The sequence below is a fragment of the Aptenodytes patagonicus genome, chromosome 10, assembly GCF_965638725.1.
Source record: "Aptenodytes patagonicus chromosome 10, bAptPat1.pri.cur, whole genome shotgun sequence".
NCBI classification, from domain to species: domain Eukaryota; kingdom Metazoa; phylum Chordata; class Aves; order Sphenisciformes; family Spheniscidae; genus Aptenodytes; species Aptenodytes patagonicus.
This window is the reverse complement of record NC_134958.1, coordinates 11,737,806-11,758,463: the sequence shown is the minus strand read 5'-3', so window position 1 is coordinate 11,758,463 and position 20,658 is coordinate 11,737,806. Positions and strand designations below refer to the sequence as shown.

General features: G+C 43.6%; 1 protein-coding gene across 2 annotated transcripts in view; it reads right to left on the bottom strand.

Annotated features, from left to right (window-relative positions):
* LRRK1 (leucine rich repeat kinase 1) overlaps positions 1 to 20,658 on the bottom strand; it is a 78,935-nt gene that overhangs the window by 11,844 nt on the left and 46,433 nt on the right. For both annotated transcript variants that reach the window (XM_076348042.1, XM_076348043.1), the window contains exons 15-28: positions 20,273 to 20,437; positions 18,043 to 18,215; positions 15,932 to 16,052; positions 15,520 to 15,679; positions 14,590 to 14,866; positions 11,420 to 11,591; positions 9,814 to 9,977; positions 8,410 to 8,549; positions 6,587 to 6,836; positions 4,964 to 5,130; positions 3,644 to 3,841; positions 2,707 to 2,984; positions 2,319 to 2,513; positions 1,366 to 1,517 (exon numbers count right to left, since the gene is read on the bottom strand). In XM_076348042.1, coding sequence (XP_076204157.1) covers positions 1,366 to 1,517; positions 2,319 to 2,513; positions 2,707 to 2,984; positions 3,644 to 3,841; positions 4,964 to 5,130; positions 6,587 to 6,836; positions 8,410 to 8,549; positions 9,814 to 9,977; positions 11,420 to 11,591; positions 14,590 to 14,866; positions 15,520 to 15,679; positions 15,932 to 16,052; positions 18,043 to 18,215; positions 20,273 to 20,437 — 2,612 coding nt within the window. The remainder of the gene's footprint in view (positions 1 to 1,365; positions 1,518 to 2,318; positions 2,514 to 2,706; positions 2,985 to 3,643; positions 3,842 to 4,963; positions 5,131 to 6,586; positions 6,837 to 8,409; positions 8,550 to 9,813; positions 9,978 to 11,419; positions 11,592 to 14,589; positions 14,867 to 15,519; positions 15,680 to 15,931; positions 16,053 to 18,042; positions 18,216 to 20,272; positions 20,438 to 20,658) is intronic.

The window sequence follows — 20,658 nt, the reverse complement described above, 5'->3', positions numbered from 1 at the left end:
ACTTTGCACGGAAACGGATTAGGAGAACTTATGTGGTCTGTTACTATAATTCAGCTGTGAGACAAACAGCTCCAGCTGAACAGCAGTAATTAATAGCTGGGAGGTTTTAACCCATCTTGCCCAATAGGTGCTCAAGAGAATATGTGCTCGTTCTCCAAGTTCACTGCCTCAGTATTATCTGGCTTCATTACTTATTCTAGTACATAAACAGAAGAGCATGATTCTCCCAAATAAGAGCAAAGATCTGTAACCTGATAAAATAATTTATAAATATGACTAATTAATATTTTTGTAACTAAAAGGATTTTGCTTGTTTGGGATTTGGGCAAGTTTATTGGCTTTGGGGGTGTGAACAATAAGTGGATATTCATAATCACATCTGTGAGCCCCAGATGTTTTACCAACTGTGGCACAAGCAATTACACATCCTGAAATCTGTCACATATAAGTAATTTGTTATTCAGCAGTCTCCAGCAATTGGATTGTCCAGTCAGAAAGCAGATTCACTGAGATATATTGCTGTGAATATTTGGACAACATCCATGTATTCAAAATACATCTGTGAGTCCCATGTGTTTCACCAGTTTTAGCAGGAATAGTTATACTGTCTGCGCTGAACGACTGACCAGGCACCACAAATAGCAAAGCAAATAGTTCATGAACAAATCACGTACCTTTCCCATTAGGTTAATGCTTACAAATAATGAACACGTTAATATAAATTTCAGATCAGTTTGTGAATGTTTCCAAATAAGATTGGGGCTATAAAAATCAGTAACATCCATAAAAATAAACCTAACTAGCCATGGGTCACATGTGGCTGAGCAAAGTACCATCATCTCAGTCACAATTTAATAACATTTCAAGCACATGCCTATTCAGTATAGCACACATTTTACTGGAAGTATACACTTGGATGCACACACACCTTCAGGCATGTGGTTAACTCCCGATGATTTCAATAGGATTTAAGCATGTGCTTAATTGCTTTGCAGAACAGAGATAGAACTGCAGTCTCAATTAGGAAAGGTTTAGTGTTAAATGGCCTCATTAGTAAAGGCAGAACACGTCTGTTCTCATGTGCAAATGCTTCCTCCTGTGTGTGTGAATCATTACACTGCCCTAATCTTCTCCTCATATTAACTGAAGCAGAGTTAAGCTCATTAAATATCCTTTACAAAGCAACCACTGTTCCCAATTAAAAGAGTTTGGGAAAACAGTGTTCACCGTATCCTTGGCATTCACCCAAATTCACTTTCACCTTCTTTACTTCCCTCCCAGAGGCATAAGTGAAGACACTGAAGGATTTTTACTTAAAAAGAAAAAGGAAAAAAAGAAAGAAATTACTAATATGAGCCGTCTCACCTGGTGTCTTCCTTCCCATCCCAGAACACCACAGTGTACTCCTGTCCTTGAGAGCAGAAAAAGGAAGACTGCTTCCCACAGGACAGCAGGTACATAAATGTTGCAAAGGTAGGATCTTTCATCTGTCCTACCACAGAAACGGCCAGTGGACGCTGTGGGGAAAGGAAAAGAGAAACATATGTCACACAAGACAGCTGGAGGCCCAGATGAAATAAAACATACATAATAATCATTATTTATTAAAGCTAGAGAGCCAAGAAGTAGGACTTCTTTAATAAACGCTTCTGCTATGTTCTCAAATCTGCACCAAATTCTCCTTATAAATCCCACCTCACTGGTTCTTAGCATCCTCTGTATCCCAGACACTGAAGCCAAATCTCTTCTGTACTTCCATGGTTTGGTCTATGTTTCTTTTATACATTTTTACAATGAATTTCTTCAGGTTTATGAATTTTGGAAGCTGACCCACTGTCATGACAGTGTTTAGCTGTTTGTGAGTCAAGCTGACCTCTGAAGGACAGCAGCTCTGAAACGCCAACTTGTAATTAATGAAAAATGTAATGCAGCATAACCCTTTTCTCGTACTTTGAACCCTTTTCTTCCTCATACCGCCTTTTATAATCTCGGAGTTTTTGAAGTCTTTGTAGTTATACTCACAGCATGATACTGTAGCTGTTTCTAGAAATTACGGGTAACGTCTTGCCCTGGTGAAATCAACAGCTTAACTGCCATTGACATCAAGGGACCTTCATGTCACCACAGATGACTAATGCCACCGATCTGCCATTGTTTCACTCATAAAACTCTCATTTAAGTCAATAGAAGTTCTGGGTCGTATCAGCAGGGCTGTTCTGCTGTACCAAGACCGAGCCTAGCTCTCCTGCGTGAAGAGGGCTGCCAGATCCTTGTAGCTACACGATCAGAAAACACTGGTCATGAGGGTTGTCTTGTACCTTTTCTGGCTTAGTGTCCCAACACTCCATCATGAGTGCCTGCATCCTATACAGCTGCACCTCTTCTGGCTGCCCAAGAACAGGACGGATCCCTTTAGACAGCTTCTTTGCAATCTGGAGCTGGTGTTGTCCTAGAACAGGCCGCTGACCAGACAGCAGCTCATACAGGACCATCCCATATGAGAACATGTCAACCTAGAGCCAGAAACAGAGAGAAAAAAAACAGGGCAAACCTCCCTTGGTGGGTGGAGAGGAGAGCAAGGAAGGCCATTGGTGGGAAAGCTAGTGCTGCACACCATGCATGTATAAGGGAATTCAGCCCCATGCATGAAGCCACCCACCCACCGCTGTCACGCAGGGGCTGTGCCCATGGATACCCCACAGTTACCTTCTCATCGTAGACTATGCGAGGCCTGATCTCCGGAGCTTGGTAGCCCGGCGTGCCTTCCACGCCAAGTGCGCCTTCATGGAATGACTGCCGGGAGATTCCGTAGTCGGAGAGTTTGATATTGATGTGCTCTTTGATGTCCAGGGACCACACCAAAATATTGTCTGACTTCAGGTCGCAGAAGATGATGTTCTTCTTATGCAGGTAGGCAAGGCCTGTCACAATCTGATACGCTATTTTGTGTGTCAGCATGTGTCCCAGCGGCACAAAGGAAGACCCTGGCACAAAGGAACAGCCTGTCTTCAGTTCTTGTAATTGCAATAACTGCTTTTTTTTTTCCCTTTCTCTTTTAAACTCCAGAGCAATAACTAACAACCTTTTAAAACATCACTCAATGCCACGATTTGAAATGACACTGTTCGTGTTACTATACATGCCTGACAGTTCTATTAGATTCTTTTTTTAAACCCTTTCACTTCTAGACCCCTAAATCTTCTGGTGAAAAATTAGTGTTTGACTGAAAGTTGACACAAAGCCAAGCTGCCAAAAGGGTCAGATGGCCTCAACCTATCTTGAAATTAGTGTCGTTCATTTGACAGCGACAGAAATACAGATAATTATGAGAGAATTTAGAGTGCCAGACACCCATCTGCAGAGGGAAGAACACAGCATTACCATGCAGCACTGAAGTGAGATGCACTTATTAATTTGCAGAGAAATTGAAAATCCAGGTCTCCAAAGTAGTTTTGAAAATCCTGAGCATCAATTTTTACTAGGTTCCCAAAGGCACAGTTTAAGAGCAATTCCATCCCTCCCACTTCCCCTAGTCTGGAAAAAAATCCCCTTCAGTAAATCAAGCAGTAATTTAAATGTTGACCATTTGTCGCTACCGTGCCTTGGAGAGTGAGCTCTCCCAGGAGGGAGACCCTGTTTTTACCTTTGGAGTTTTCAGACAATACAGTGGTGAGGCTGCCCAGAGGTGCCAGCTCTAGGGCAAAGCAGAGAGGATGGATGCTGATGCCAATGAGGGAGACAATGCAGGGGTGTTGCAGCGAGTGGAGCATGCTGGCCTCCTGGCGAAACTCGGAGAAGTTCTTCATGGCGTCCATGGCTCTCAGGTGTTTCAGCATGGTATCTGGCAAAACACACAAACCCCTTCTCACTTCCCAGCTGAGAAACCAAGTCAGAAACTCTTTGGAAGGTGCTAATTACTGAGCAAATGCTGCAGGAGGAAGGCAGCTTGTGGGGTTATGCCAACAGCAAGGCTTTAAGTTGCATCTTCATGTTGATGCACGAGCCACTAACAGACATTGGCTATAAGCAGGATATATACGGCTGCCTCAGGAAGCAAGTGCTCCCTTGGTTCTTTAACACCAACCTCAAGTGTGTCTGGCACACACTGTTCTCATATATCACCTGGATGATTCTGGAAAACTTGTGCTGTGCTTTTTAAAGCAGGGACTCTCTGGGTGTGGATGTCACATTGCAGACCCTTTGGTGGAAGGAGTCTTCCCTACCCTTTCCCAGCTGCCCTGCCAGAAGAGGGACCTTTCACAGTTATTGTCCTTCTGCCATGGGATACCACAGGCTGCTCAGGCAGGTCTGGTCTTTCCAAAGGTTATTTGTCACCGGGACAGCAGCTGGCCTCCTCCACAGCTCAGGGATTCACTGCATCCTTCCCTGACAAGAATGAGGAAAGTGAGGCACTTTCCCCTTTCCTTTGCCCGTGGACTGAGGCTCTGCTGGAAACCTGTGCTCGACAGCCAGCACGTGCAGTAGGAGAGCCTGTCCCTGCCTGGAGAAGCTGGCAGGCTGAGAAGGACTTCCAATTTGCTTTCTGTAGCTGCTGGCACAGATGGAGTAAAAGACTTATTCAAAGGTGGAGGCCCACAAGTCCTTAGTGCAAAGCCATGCAAATCCACACTTCTCATTGTCAAACAGCTTGGGAACAGGAGATGAAATCTTGCCTCCCACCCCAATCAAGAGCTCTGCCTTGGCACCCTGTAAGTCCACCCATTGACCTGCAGGAGAGAAGCTTCTTGCAGTGCCAATGACCTTCATCGCTACAAGTACTTTCATGAAGGACTCTTTAAGATGCATCCTCCTCCTCCAGGGAAACACATCAATTTTGCTATATATTTCAAAGCTGTACTTAAACAGGTGCTGCCAGCACTTCGGAGAGCGAAGGCTCTTTGGTCTTAGCTTGGGATTGCAGGCTGCAAGAGCCGATTCCCGACACCGATTCTGTGTACTGTACCTGCAGCTGAAGTGGGAGAACCCTTGCATTTTTTAATCTGAAATCTCTTCACAGCCACCGGTTTTCCTTGGTATCGTGCCCGATATATAACGGTCCCACTTCCACCCTGGCCAAGAACGTTGTTTTCATTTTCACTGCATTCCAGTTTGCTATTTTCCAGAAACAGTCTGCCAAAAAGAGATTGGGGTTTTTTAATTAAAAGGAAAGTTTCAAATACACTGTAAATTCATGTTTTTAATGTGATTTCCATTTTCACAAATCCCTAATAGGTTCTTGTCTTATCTATTAAGAGGACTGGATCACCTAAACTACCTTGGTCATCTCAATGTACTCTATGCAGGCTCACGTACAACAGATTTCTTGCAGAAAAAAGTAACTTGGGCAAATAAGCAAAACCAGCTTTTTACTGTGGCAATTTATCTCGCAAGAATCAAATAGATCTGGAAAGCACATAAGCTCCTTTTCCAAGTAGATGACACAGGTAGAGATATTTATACCATTTATCTGTATTAACTATTTTTTTGCTTCATTTACCTCCTGTTCCTCTTTTCTCCACTGAGGCAGGACAGGATGTTTATGAACAGCCCCACACTCTGAAACCTGATTATTCAAATCAGCTTACTGTTTCCAGGCTGCAATTCATCATTTCCCCACTCTTCCAGAGACTACTTTTACAGCTGTTCACACTTCAAACATCTCCACTTGCCTCGCACCAGTCAAATAAATCTCCAGGAGATAGCACTGCAAGGAGGGCTGTTGTGACAGGCCGATGGGGTGTTTGCACAGAATACCCTGTAAAATGACCCTGAGAAAGGAACAGGGGCCAGCGGGAGCACAGAAAGCTCCAACAGCAGCCAACAGGACACAGTTTGGTCTAGAGGTCTCACAGCTCTGCATTGGGTGCAGAAGGGTCTGAGAGAGTGTGAACCGAAAGAGACATTGGTCTCCTGTCCTGCCTGCTGTCAGGAGGTCTCTTGCTCTACACACTAAGTAATAAGGGGTATAAGACTGAACCCATCTGGTAATGCAGTTAAGCTGCTTAAAGATTTGGCAGTGCTGCTATGGGTAGTGAAGAGCTGTTTCAGCTGTTCAGGACTGCCACACTACTACAACACATCTAACAGACCTCAGCTGAGCAGGAGCCTCAACTCAATGTGAATTCTCTAGTGGTGTCTATATAAATTCACTCACCTACAGGCTCTTCAAAACTGAAGGCGATTTCAGTGCCAACCTTCTGACGCAGCAGCACTTCCTTTTGGTTTTGCTGTATGAAAATCTCCATTCTGGGATCCCAGAAAGACTCCAACTACAGAAAGCTCTGGTCAGAGTACTGGGCAATGCAGGATAGCTGTGGCTTTGAAAAGGGACTTTCATATTGCACCACAGTGATCTCAAAGGACTCCCCGAAGTTATGACTTGGGTCAGCACACAGCAATTGTCTAAGCAAGTGGGCTGACCACCAGGAGTGCAGTTTAGGATAAATTGCCAGAGCAGGGATTGAGAGCAGATGAATTTGTTTCCTGTGGTCAGTACGTTACTCTAGCAGAGATGACTTAGGAAAAAAATCCAACCGAATTACATAGGTACACTGAAATGTAACCAAAGGCTACCAAATAACATTACCTGGCAGGAAAATCAGTCATGAAAAGCTCTGGGACCAGCTCTTGGAGAGAAACAGGGATGTCAGGGTGGTTAGGACATGTGATGTAGTCCAGTTCAATGGCAGTCAGGACACAGTCCTCCATGTTAAAGTACTGCGCATCCTCCGCCTTCTCACCACACTCATTCTCCTCCGGCTTGGAAGCTGCACAGATGTGGCAGGGCACGTACTGCTCCATCAGCAACGTGCCATCACTCTCAGTGGCTGTGAGTGCTTCAAAGCAAGCAAGCAAAGAGAAAACAACATAACCCACACAAACTGAGAAGTAACAACAGCTCCTAGTGCATTCAAATGTCTACAGTCACTACCTGGTCCACTGGCTGAAAATGGTCACACTCATGAAAGCAGCAATTTATTCCAGTGTATTGACTGGAATAAGAAAATAGCTTTTTGCAAAGTATACACAGATAGCAGGGACAGTACTGAGGAGAGAGGACTGTTGACATAAAGCTACTCTGCTTTGGTCATAGGTAATGCACAGGCTTGTGAAGAAAATATATTCAGGACCAATAGAAGTTAGAAGTATACGAATAAATCCTTGGAGAGAACCTCCTACTTGCTGGGTGTCTCTGTGTGAACTGCATATAGGGATCACTGCGTATGCTAAAGGGCATGACCACGCAGTAGAAGAATAGCAGATATGAGGCTGCCCAGGAGCCCCAACTGTGTCTGCTTCGCAAGCTGCCAGATGGCTTCAGGCGGAGAGCAGGCATGGGAATGGGAATGGGAGTGGACTGGGAGGCATGGCTCGCTGCGCTCAGGCTGAGCACTTCAGGTGCAGCCTAGGAGTAAGCACTCGCCTGCAGCACCGAAGTTAGGAACATGGTCACTGCGGGCTCCCTCCCGGGCAATGTTTTCAGCCCCTCCAGGGGAAACGTGGATTCTACCAAGACTAAACCTTTGGGAGGTTCACACCTCTCCCACTAACTACAGAGGGATTTTGTGGTGACAGGCTCCGTTAAATGACTACAATTAGGCAGGGTGAATACAGGCCGTAGCCTTTGAAGTCATGACTCTTCCCAAGCTTCAGTGATTAACATTATCATTATTTTAATCCAAAGGCAAATAAAATCTTTCTTTATCTTCATAACATGCAGAACATGAATATGTGAGAGTGCACAACTGCTTCCTCCAGAGATCCTCCAATTAAGAGATTTTGGCACTGTTTTCCAGACCAGTGTGGGACAACAACGAACACTTCAGATTTTGTTTTGGTTTTAAACAAAGTGTATTGGGGTTGCAAACAACCCGCTGGGTAACAGCAGGATCTGTGCTGATCACAGGAAAAACAACTGCAGGAGTCAAGGAAGTTACCTTGGCGCAGAGTCCTTGGTATCATATTCACTCATGCCTCCCACATCACAATTTTATGAATTATAAGGTGTTAGAAATGGTGGGCAAATGCTGATCCCAGCTGATGCCAAAATGGGTTCTGCCATGAAGGGACAATGCCAAGTAGTTTGGGCCAAATCCTGTTCCTGCTATGAGCACTGGAAGAGTCTCTTGAACTCCTGCGGAAGCAGGTCCTGTTTGAACTGTAATGTTTCACCTGTGCTTGCTGTGACTAACAGAATGAAAGACACAATGTCTAGACCAAAGTGTGCTAGCAAATAATCTTGATCTGTCTGCAGGTTATCAGCTTTTCTCAAACTTTATTGGCTTGAGACTGTCAGAGCCTGAGGGGTCTTCAATTAACACACAATATTGTGCACCTGGAGAGCTCTGTCAAAGAACCTTCTGTTAAAAAGACATAATACTGCACAGAAAATTACAGTAGTTCTCTTACCAGGAAACCACTGGTCTATCAAAGAGTTGACATGATCTGTGATGAACGCCATTGCTGAAAAGTCTCTCACTTCTGACTGGCAAATGATTTTAATTCCACCACTTTTTTTCTTTTTCCAGTTCACATCAGAAGACTCGACACTGTGTAAGAAAGCCAAAAGACAGCCGCATGAAGCTTTTGTGAAGTATCAGAGTTAACCTGAGTTACATAATAACATGTAGTTCATAAGTAATCAAAATAAAAAGCAATCTAGCTTTGAGAATGATTTTCAATTCAGTCTGTTCTGCAAATGACTTTTAGAAGAGAACTCTTGCACAGAAATGCCATTGCTCACAATGGGTAAGTGCTACAGAAGGTCAGACCCAGAGAAAACTCTGGCCTAAGTGAACTGAGTATGACGGAGAGTTTTGACAGAAATGTCCCATACAGAATGATGGAGGGTTAGGAATTTTAAAAATTGGTAATAAAACTCCAGTGGCATAATAATAATAATAATAATAATAATAATAATAATAAAAAAACTTCCAAAAACTGTTTGGAAAAGTTTATGGAGGTAACAATTTTTGTGCAATTCCCACAGAAAAAAAAAAGCTTTAATACAAAGAGCTGAGTTCTGTAACTCCCTGAAGTACGTGGTGAGATAAGAGTATGACCACCACCACGGTCCAGAATTAAGGATTCCAGTCTGTGATTTGCAATGTCTGGGTCCAAGTCTCTAGTCCACCGCAGACTGCCTAGTTGAACTCAGGAAAGTCACTGTGCCTTTCTGGTCTCCAACCATGCAACAGCACCAATGGTTCCTCCCTATCTTGCCAGGGACTCAAAGAGCAAATGCATCTGCAGATACTACAAAGATGAAAGTCTTAAGTGGCTGCATACTCTCTACATTTGTGAAAGAATATGGACAGCAGGCTTTCTCCAGGCTTGCAGCCAGCAGACACTCTGCCTTGGCCAGCTTAAACCAGTTAGCCATAGTGCCTGTTGCATGCAGTCTGATAGCACAGAAGCACCTCCATTGATCTGGATTACTGCCACACAGTGGTGAAGTTTTAGGATTCAGTGGAAAACTCATTGACATAAGGAAATCTTTGCATGTGAAAATGCATGATTTTACACTGGCAAAGAGTTCTGCTCCAAATATTGCTTTCTGTTTTCAGGCCTCTTTAAATTTGTGGCTGCAATAACACATTAGGTTGATATATTCAGAACTGCCAAACAATCAGTTATTCATCATTTTTGTCACCGGTTGTTACCAGATGAGTTATGTCTATTAGAAGAGCCTCCTCTTCTACTGATGAGTGAGCATATAGCATGAGTCAGGCCCATTCATCTCCATTCAGATGATGTGTTTCATACACTCTATTAGTCCCCTGTCACACATGCTGCATTACGAACACAAATTACCTAAGATAGCCTCCATCAAAGGTAACGAACAGACCTTCCTGCCAGTAAACAGTGTGAGTCCTTTTGACTCGGAACGTGCTGCAGCGGTTCCTTTGGGTGCCTGTGAAGCTGTAGATGGTCACCTTTTTGTTTCTCGTCTTGGTGTTCTTCTTGTTTTCAAAAAGCTGAAACAAGCAAAAAAGCATGAAAATAATTAAATTATTGACATTTCTCATAAGGATGTTGTTTTAATCAAGCAAAAAGGTGGCTTCTTTTTTGGCCTTCACAGGTGCTATCATACCTTTTCCATTAAAGAGCAACTTGTGCTCATGAAAAATTTTGCGATGAAATGAAAATACACACAGTAAAAGTTGGTTTTGCAGCAATGGAAATATTTTTCATGCCAGTCGAAAAGGAACAATTTCATATCAGCGAACAAAGTTAATTCTATAACTGTGACATTTGTTATATGAATTCTGCATTTGCAAAAGTCTTATAAACCTAAAAAAGAGCTAAATGTTCTAGTGAATGATTAAGTCTGCCCTCAATGTAGGGAGTTAACTTTTCCACCTGTTTCAGTGGGAGGAAGATTGGCTTTTCTCCAAGACAATTCAAACCAGCACTTAGAGCAAAATGTATTTTTGTTTTAAAAACAAAGACTTAATCTGCAGAACTCCACTGTACTCATTGCTCTAACGCTTATTTGCCTGCAGACAGGTCTGACGCCTGGGATCCTTTCCACTCACTTCAGTGAGGACTGGATGAAGTCCCTAGCAAAGGTGCTTTAGGGTTATGTAGTGCCCATGAGGATGTAAGCAAGGGGTTGCCAAGACAGCCTGTTAAAACAGGTAAAGTTATTACATGGTTTGAGAAGCCTGGAACACAGAGGACCTTCCAAAAACAGGTATCAAGTTTTCCGTGTTCTGTACATCAATGACAGAACACAGTTTAAATGGATAGCTGTTAAGAAGATACCACAGCAGTACTAAAAATATTTTGCAGGTATTTATTACAGTTTCCAGCAGGGCTATGTTTTCAGATATAAGCTGCTGCAAAAATACGTCTGTAACAACATCAAAATTCACTGAGCTTTCAGAACCTTACAAACACTACTTTAATGATAGGCATACCACTTGCACTAATAGGGTGCCCGCTTGCACTCATTATCCCATTAAGGCAACAGTCCTGTAATTTTCTTCTCATTTAAACCCATATAGATTCAGATAGCTGACTTTGGTGGAGCTATTCCAGATCTCCACTGGCAAACGATGTGAGCAGAGTCTGGCCCAGTGGAACGGTCATGAACAAGAGCCACAGGCAGAACTCCAATTACTTGTCATTGGAAGATGCTGGAGGTACTGAGACCTTCCAGGGGATCATGTTATAAAGAGGCTGTGGAGAACGGAGGCTTTCTTCCCCAGTGCCAATTTGTTGTTCTAAATGACACCTACTGTGAAAACAGAATCAGAATTTGATTGCAGAGTCTCATCTCTCCCTATTTTCTCAAATAATGTTATTGAAGTCTGTGACTGAAGCAAGCTGGATGTGAAGAGATACCCACTTACACTCATATTGAACAACAACTTTAGCTGTCTTCTTTTGCTTGCAGAGAGATACAGTAACCTACCTGGAGGTCCATCTCTGCCAGGCTAATTAACATTCGGGCTATGAATCTTTGCCAAAAGCCAACTGGGACAAAACTCATCTTGAAGACCCTTTGGACTGTGTTTGTGGTCTGGTGGCAGAGCCCATGGATATCTAATGCTGGCTTGGTAGGAAGCAGATGAGGGAGGAGGTAGCTGAAACACATCAAATTCAACAGCTCAAATTTTAGCTACAGCTTTTAACAGTGAGTACATTGTTACTGGATAATAAGGCGATTCAGTCTCCAAAGAGATTTTAATGGCACAGCCTACTGCATATAAAAAAGCTTTTAGACTAAAGGCACTGCAGCGATACATGGAGAAATTAATTTACACTATGGAAGCAAGCAGAGGCAAAACAGACATTACATAATTCAGCCAGGGCTATTGGACAGGGCTAAAATTGATGTAATGAGCAGGACATTTGTGTAATCACAAATTAAATGCATTAAAATATAAGAGTCATTAGAACAGCTGTGATGTTGGGACTCATTTTTTGGTATCTTTACTACTCTGTCCTGGTAGTAAGCAGAGAATTACAGCTGTGCTCCTATGTGGGACAGAAGATACGTGCAAAAACAACCTACAGCAGCTCAGCTTCAGTAAGCCCAGAAGGTGGGGAGAGGAGGTGTCGTGGGAAGTGGCAATGAGGCAGTTAGAGGCTGCAGGGACTGGACTGCTCTGGCTCTCACCCCTAGTCCCAGAATGAGAGCACCTTATGGGTCAACATGACAGGGTTTCCTGCTGCACCATACTGCAGCTGATGAACTCACTACCACATCCCTGACAAACTCCTAGGGCAAGAGCTCACTTTGCCAGACTGACGCCAGCAGAGAGATCACTTGTCTTGCTCAGTCTCTTCCTGCAATCAGGTTATTACGTTCTTTACCCAACTGTGGAGGAGACTCAGTGCTATCCGAGTCTACCGGTCAGAAGTAACAGAGGTGGTGTAGAAGACCACAAAGTTTTCTAATTATTTTCAGATCTCCCAGTAAGCACAGAATATTCATTTGTCTTGATCTTTAGTATTTGGGAAGCTAAAACCTTTTGGAAGACTTAGAACTGTTTTGAGAACTATGAGCTTATGGCTTTCAATACCTGCCAATAAATCTCGACAGTGATACTCTTCTGTACCAAATACATTCCAAGATGCCTATAAGATCAAAAATCTTATTTGCTTATAAGCAGAAACACTGTTGTTTTATCAGTGTTGAGCCTGAGAAAATGTGTCGGCATCTGGGGCTCATCATTGACAGGCATAATGACAGCAATGAGGCAAATGGCCAAGGGACTTGACCAAAATAACGGTGGCAGGGACTAGACACACAACTAGAACTAATGCTGGGTCCATATCCAATGCTTTAAGTATATCACGTTTTCTCTCTAGCAGCTGCAGTATTCTGTAAAACCTGAAACAACAGCTCAGAAAAACCAGCCACCACTAGACAACAGCTCTCTCCATATGTCACAGTCCATAACATCTGATGACATTTTACATGATCGAATTATCCGTTCCATGAAACATCTTTGGAATGTAAAACTGATAAAAATTTCTCTTCACTTATAAATTACAGTAAGAATGGTCATACTTTCAACCCTGTTTTAACAAGCACAACAAAGCTAAATTACATGCACCTTAGGCAGAAAAGCGGAGTGCATCAAACCAAAAGTTCTTGCTCTATAAAGGCAGCGGATGCATCATATGACAGCCAATAAATTTTCCGCAGCACATCCAAGAAAGGGTCTAGGAGTATAAGAAGGCCAGTGAGGCCCTTCTGGACCACAACTATATAGTGGATTATAATACAGATGGTGATTCGATGCTCTTGAACAACAGCCAATGCAAATTTTGAAAATATGTGAAACAGGCCCCCATGCACCCTTTCAGAACAGAAACTGGCAGCTGCTTTCTCTACTGACTGCACAGAAACCCTATCTGGCAATCTAGACAATAATTGCAGAAGCACAGTAACAAATAACTGCTCTGTGTCTGGCTAGTACATTAAATTAATCCAACCTGCTACAGCTACAGTCCATCAGTGGGAAGAATATTCTGCTAATGTGGCTTGGATCGCTCTAAAAAAGATTGGGCAGGCCATGAAAAAGCAGTTTCCTTGTTCCCGAGGCACAGACAATGTAATTGCCTTGGAGAAAAATGGCAGATAGTGACAAGGAGTCCAAAAGGCATTTTGGACTAAGCAGAAACATTGCTGCTTTATCTGTGTTAAGCCTGAGAAAATTTGTTGGCATCCGGGACTGGATAAGTGACAGGCATAATGACAGCACAGAGAATGCTGCACTTGTGCTGGCATTCAGAGCTCCCGAGAGGCTCAGGGCGATGCAGCCGTGCTGTCCTGGAAGGGCAAGGAAGTGAAATGCAAATGCCACATGAAAAGTGCAATACAACTATGGTTTCATCGTTAACGCAACAACAGGCTGTCGCCAAGCAGATGGGAGAGAGAAAAATAGTAGGGAACTCTGCCCAGAGGAAAAGAGATCGGGGGCAGGGGGGAGGAGGACTCATTAACATTTAGAGAGAATGAGGTTTCCTAGACCATTTCTAGAAAAACTATTGATCAACACCTATTGAGGCTAAAAATTAAGAAAATCACATTGCTACTGAAGCTACACTTTCCTGATTTCACTAGAAATAAAATACTACTACTTTCAGGGCTGACATAATTATTGATTACCCAAAGTTTTCTGCCATGCTCTGGAGTGAGGATCTTTCACTGGAAACAGATGACTCCAGCCCATCTATATTTCAAGCCCGGAGCCTCACATCCTCTCTCAGCTGCAGCTGTGCCGGCTGAGTGCTTACAGCTTCCACCTGCTCATTGCCACATCCCTGGTGGTGTCACTGCCCCTCCATGCTGGTGGCCGAACCTGTCACCAGCCTCAATGCACTGAGTGGACAAAGACCTGCTTTGGAAAGTTTTCAAACTAGCTTGTTTGGACCAAAGGATGCTCATACCAGGAAATACAGCCCAAATGGATGGGTGCCTTCCATTACACTGTTTAACACACTCAAATATTTTCTCATAGCAAGATCCTTGTCAAGACAACCGCTTATAGTGACAAAGCCTGTTAATATCTGCTGATTAAATGGTCATTTTTCTCCAGCCTGGCTAAGCCTCTCTAATTATCAACATACCTGTTATTGGCCACAGGCAGTGCAATTTCAAACTTGGCCAAGAACTGGAAGTACTGCTCTTCGGTTTGTTCAGTGAAGCCCGTCCCAACCAGCAGCATCCTGAGATCCTCTGCTCTGATGACTCCATTCTTAGCTACAGACTTGGAGCTCTTGATGTTGAAAATCCTCTGTAGACATTCTGAGAGCCAGACGGGGTCAAGGAAATAGAGGTTTCTCAGACCATGGCTTGTGTCTGGGAAGTGCAGTAGCGTACCCGTTTCTATAAGAAAATTAATCGCTGCAGAAAATAAAGATGAAGAATTGTAGATTATCAATAGACCAGCATTAGGAAACCACAGATGAATAAGATTATGAGGCAGTCTGTGCAGTTTTATGCATACCAGATACAGCCAGCACGCAGCCAAGCCAAGAGAATACCATTTATCTGAAGAGTGCTGCTATCTGGCACTCCACATGTAAAACCCACATCTCACCACTTTACAGTCAGTATTTATGTTCCCATCACACCTCCCCTTTACCCTCCTCCTGCTATCCTCACAGGGAAGGGCTCTCCCTGGCTCCTGCAGAGCAAGGCCTCCGTAAAGATCACAGGACTGGGGCCCTACGGAGAAGACAGCCTTGAAACTATGGCAAGCCTCATTCTTCACAGAGCAGAAATAAAATCAGAAAAAGCTTGTAAAAAAAAAAAAAAAAAAATCAGTAGCCTCAGACCATCCTAGAAACTTCCCAGCCCTCTCTCTAAAGCCCCGTTACTAATTTTATATCTCACCAATTTCCAAAGTGACCTCTACACAGGTGTAGAGCACTCCGGTTTTTTGCACAGCAACTATCTGGTGGGCTTTCCCCCCACCCCCTTTTTATTATTCATGGAATGTTTCAATCGGTCACACATACTGATTTCCAAGAAATTACTGGTCTGCTCTGACCTACCAGTCTGCAAGTCTTCGTAGTCTTTGATGTCATTTCCAGGAGTTTGCTCAATGATCAGTTCTATTTGTCTGTCTGTTAAATACTGTACATCATCATTCTGACTTCTTCTATGCTGTTCTGCAAGGACAGCTTCTTGAAGACTAAGGTAACTTCTTGGTATCTGCAAACCACATGAGAAAAATAGCAGCATCAGTATCAGATAGCAATCACTCTGCTGGAGATGAACTGGCTAAGCCATCTCCCCTCTAAAGGGCTCTTACAGTGCTGTCTTTTCCCAAAGCCAGATAGCCATCTTATATACTTCACATGCCTCCTGCATCAGCAATAACTCCTGAAGTTCTCCCAATCCAAAACCAAGCCCAAAAAGCACCCCTCTTTGGTAAGGATCACCACTAGAAAGCACAGTTCTCACCAATCTCCCTGCAAGTTTCTGTGAGCAAATTGAGCTGCCGACGTCCTTCATGTTGCAAGTGACATGAAAAATCAGCTGCCGGAGTCCATCAAGGCCTTCCAGAGTCTTACATGAGAGCTCACTGCAAAAGTCATGCAAGGGTGAAGATTATCAAACCTTATCAGCACACTGGCTTCCTTTCCAGACTCACTTTCTCTTATCAGTGACTTCAAATTTCCTGTGTCAGATGAATGGGAGGAAGGCTGTCAGTGAGCATTTTTAGCTTTGGAGGAAAATACAAAGAAGCCTGGAAAGGATATATTAGGCCAACCTCTGCTCTGCCGGCTTCACTCACTGTGCACTGCTTTTCTATCCCTTATGCACCGTGATCTCTGGGGACTTCCCTGGCAGACTGACCAAAGTCATCACCTTTTTTCCCTTCAGTGCTGCACACATCCTGGAAGGGACTGCAGGAAGGAGGAAAAACACTATGCTCCAGCAATCACTGGAGACGAGTCCAGTTCTCCCCGACTCAGATCAAAGAGGCACGATGATGACTACCAGACACCTTTTCCCACCCTCATTCTGGCCCTTGCTCAGCTCGATCCTGTGATCTGGGAATTGATGCTTAGATCCTAAAAGCTGGCCTTCATTATCTCTTTAACAGCTAAAAACCTGCTCTCTCCAGCTCCTACTACTTTTGGTCTTTTTGTGGGCTGGATAAGAACAGTTCTCTTCCACTTTCCCCAACAAAAGGTCTTTCTAACTGATCCTACACATGTTCCCGTGGCAGACAGAAAATCCTTTTCTAAAGCAATATGCTTTATCTTAAACCTCAGCCATCAGTGGCACTGGGAAGCATGCACTCACTGGGATGCTGGAGGACTGGTAAAAGCACCCTGGGCTCACCCACAAAAGGCTTTCACAACACACACTCCTCACACTCCTTGCTCAGAGGAGCCCCATCCAGGTGGACAATGGAGTGTGAAGGAGAGGCACGGGAGGGAGGAGGTAGGAAATCAGGCACAACTCTGACTGGAAGGAAATGCAAGGGGAAAGGAAGGTTAAGAAGGGGAACATGCAGGATGTGGGGCAGGGTGAAAGAAAGTCCCCTTGAGAAAGAATGATTAAGATCATGGTAGGATGCTCTGTCACGATAAAAGGCTTGACGAGGCCAAAGCACAAAGCTTTCTCTTTCTCACTGTGAGTCTCTGTGCCTCACACTGGGTCCCTGGTATTCCTCCTAACGGGAAAGCACCAGCTGGGATGCCCAATGCAGCACTTGCGTCTGCAGAACAGAGCGTGGGAGGTCTCCTGATGACTTTGCCAGGCAGCAGATGCAAAGTGCTGGGGACATTGCAGCGCCCTCCTTTACTTGCCAGCCGCCACCTGCTCTTGCCCCAGGTGCTGGCGATTTCAGTTTGGTGCCAGCCCGCTGCATCCACACTCTCCCCGTGCTGTGTACTCCCTTGGCTGACAGGCCCGTTTCTTTCCCAGCCAGAGAAGCCTCCTCTCCCCAAGGGCATTCTCCACCTGCCGAAGGGAGGGAGCGGCACCAGACTCCATGGCCTGACTGACACCGATCTTCCAGACAGCACCACCCCTCCTTTATCACATCCGGAGAACTCAGTTGGCACAGGTTTGGACTGCTGGGGGCTCAGGGGGCTGACCCACTCCTCACCTGCCAACATAGCCACGTGAGCCGAGTTCTCGCGTCAGGTAGCAAGAGGTTCCCACGCAGCCTCCCCTTAACAAACCCCGCAGCACTCACCCTGTAACAGTCATGCTCTCAAGCTTTGCAGCATTAATTACTCAATCTGTACCTTCTCTCCTTGTGACTAATAAACTGTATCACCATTTAACGGTGAGAAAACTGAATGGAGCAGGAGCACTAAAACAGGCTGGCCAAGGTCATGACTTTGGAGCTTCCAGCACTCAGACCCATGATCAGACCCCTGAGCAACATTGAACACCTCTCTGATTATACTACATTATCTCAGTCAAAGATAGATTAAATGCAATGCTGATGAGTCTTTAAATCAGTTCCGTTGCCAAGGAGATCAAGTATTACAAAATTATTTGAAGTGACATAAAATAGAGTGACTGAGCTTCATAAAGGCACAAGTACTTACTGTAGGTGCTTGAATGTGATATCTGGGAAGCCGGTTGCTCTGGATCCAGAGGGAGACCGACAGAGAGCCAAGACGTATGCCCTCAGAGTTGCTATCCTCTCAACGCGGAACTTAGTTTCAATTAAATCAAGGTGTGTTCCTACCACTAACACCACTGAATTTGGAGCTTTAGCCTGTAAGAGAAAACACTGACAATGACCTCATCCAGATTACGTTGTGGTAAATTCAGTGAGGACATATGAAAAGTATAGTATTTAAGAGGGGGCAGTCATATACATTAATAAAATGGAATGTATATATAAAATAGAGGCAACCTGTCATGGCAGCTTGACAACAGCAACAAGTGATCTGGGTATTACAGAAGTTCTCCTGCAGAATATGGCTTAATCATCTGCTGCTACTGCAGAGCAGGAAACTGTCAGTTTGGGTTTATTACATGAGTTGCCATGTGGTATTAAGTTGCTATGAGTCAGCTAAATGATGGGAACTATGTCCGCCCAGACAAAGGACAAGAAATTAGCTTAATCTGTAGCTAGAAGATCTACTCTGATATCCTGAAAAAGGCCAGTTACACTCCAGAATGGATACCTGGGGAAGTTATACAAACTTCTTCACTGGAGGTATATGGAGAGGTGAGATAAACTGCTAGAAATGTCCAAATCTACTTAATCCTGAATCAGTGCAAAGGAATGGATTAGATGATCTCATGGTTTCTTCCAACCCTTCCATGATTCTATTACAGGACTGGAACGTATCCTGATTTCAAAGAACACACTGCCAAATACAATGGGATTGCCCAGGCTTAAGCAGGGATCAGCCTGCCGACGCAAATGACTTTAACCACAGAAGAAAATTCAGATGTAGAAATATATGCTTATTTGCAGTCAATCCATTTCTCTCTTGTGATGCCCACTGAAATGTCAAACCTGAATGACACCAAACTCAAATCCTGTGCAGACACAGGAGTGATGGCTGTACCAAGTCAGACCAAAGGGCCCACTTGGCCCAATATTCTGCCTGGAGGCTAATGAAGAGTATAGGCACAGAGTAAGCATATAGAGATTTTCCCTGGTGTGTTCTCCCAGCATCCAGAAGCCTGCAGGTCACCAACTTCCTGAGCATGCAATGTTATCTCTGAATTAGTAGCACTTGATGGATTTTTCTTCCACCAGTCTGTTTTTTCAACTTCTGACATCCACAGCACATTGTATAGTTCCAATAAATTCCACAGGTTAGCGATCTGTTGTGTTTAGGATACTTCCTATTGTTTGTTTGAAAGCTACCGTCTCATTATTTCATTTGATCTCTCCTAATTCTTCTATGGTAAAAGATCGTGAACAAAGACTCCCTTGTGGTTTTCTCCTTACCCCTGGTAAGTCTATATGCAGCCCTCCTCATTTGCCTCTTTCCAAAGCCAAAGAGGCCTAATCTATTTAATTGCTGTGCACTCAGAAACTTTTCCATGTTTTTAACCATCATGTTCATCTTTCTCTTTATCTTTTCTGATGTTACTATGTGCTTGGTGGGATGTATTAAGGATACAGGCACGTCATACATTCTTGAAATATCGTAATTATGCTTTTGGCTTTGTTACCTAGTTTGGGGTTTTGATTGCTGCTGACCATTAAGCTAGTATTTTTGTAATGTCAAGATGTTTCTTTTTTGAGAGGCACTAGCTTAGAGCCCATTTCTCTGTATGCAATGTTAAGACAGATAACAAATAATAAACATTTACAAAAAATTATGAACATGGTATTATAAAAATCAGTCAACACCAATGAATTCATTGCAGCGCTGAGTCTCACCTGAGAGCTGTCTGGGAGATACTCTCTAGCTTACCTGAATCTAAAGCGTTAAAAATATAACCTCAAGACTACTGTGTTTCTAACCCGTACAAGAAAGAAAATGCTTCAAACCCCCTGCAGAGCACAGTGTGGTCAAACACTAATTCCAAAATAAGTATGTTCAGCCTTACTTAGCAAGGGTTTATAAATCAGCTTTTGTTTCATTCTCTGATGTGTGTGAGGGAGAACAAAGCAAATGATAAATTTAAACTATTAAATATAGAGATAACGCCTACAGCGTAATGGAAAATTAATTCCAAAAGCTATACAAAATTCATAGCTTGCGGAGTTTTTAAAAGCAGACCAAAAAGAATCTGTAATACCACATATCTGTGTGCTGAGCTACTACTTGATAGATACCCCAGAGTCCACCAGTGACTTCTTACCTCAATGTTCAGCAACCAGAACTGTAAGTTTGCAACAGCTTCTTCCCCCAGTGCCAAGTTCCATACCACTATGTACAATGCTTTGTCTGTGAAGAAACACTGATTGACTGTAGACATGCTTGCTGGGCCTCCGATATCCCAGACATTGAACTCCACTGAATCAACCTACTTAGACAAAGAGAAGTGTTCAAATCAAACGGTTGCAGTAAATCACAGGGAGATAATAGCTGAAGTATAAACCTACGCCTGCATAATGTATGACACAAGAAGGGTTTCAATGTCGTAATTGTGCCTCCAGGAAAGAAAAATCAACAAGCAATTGTTAAGCATGGCTACCACTTCCCCACAGGAAATCAAGACTAATTACTTGCTGCTAAAACGATAGA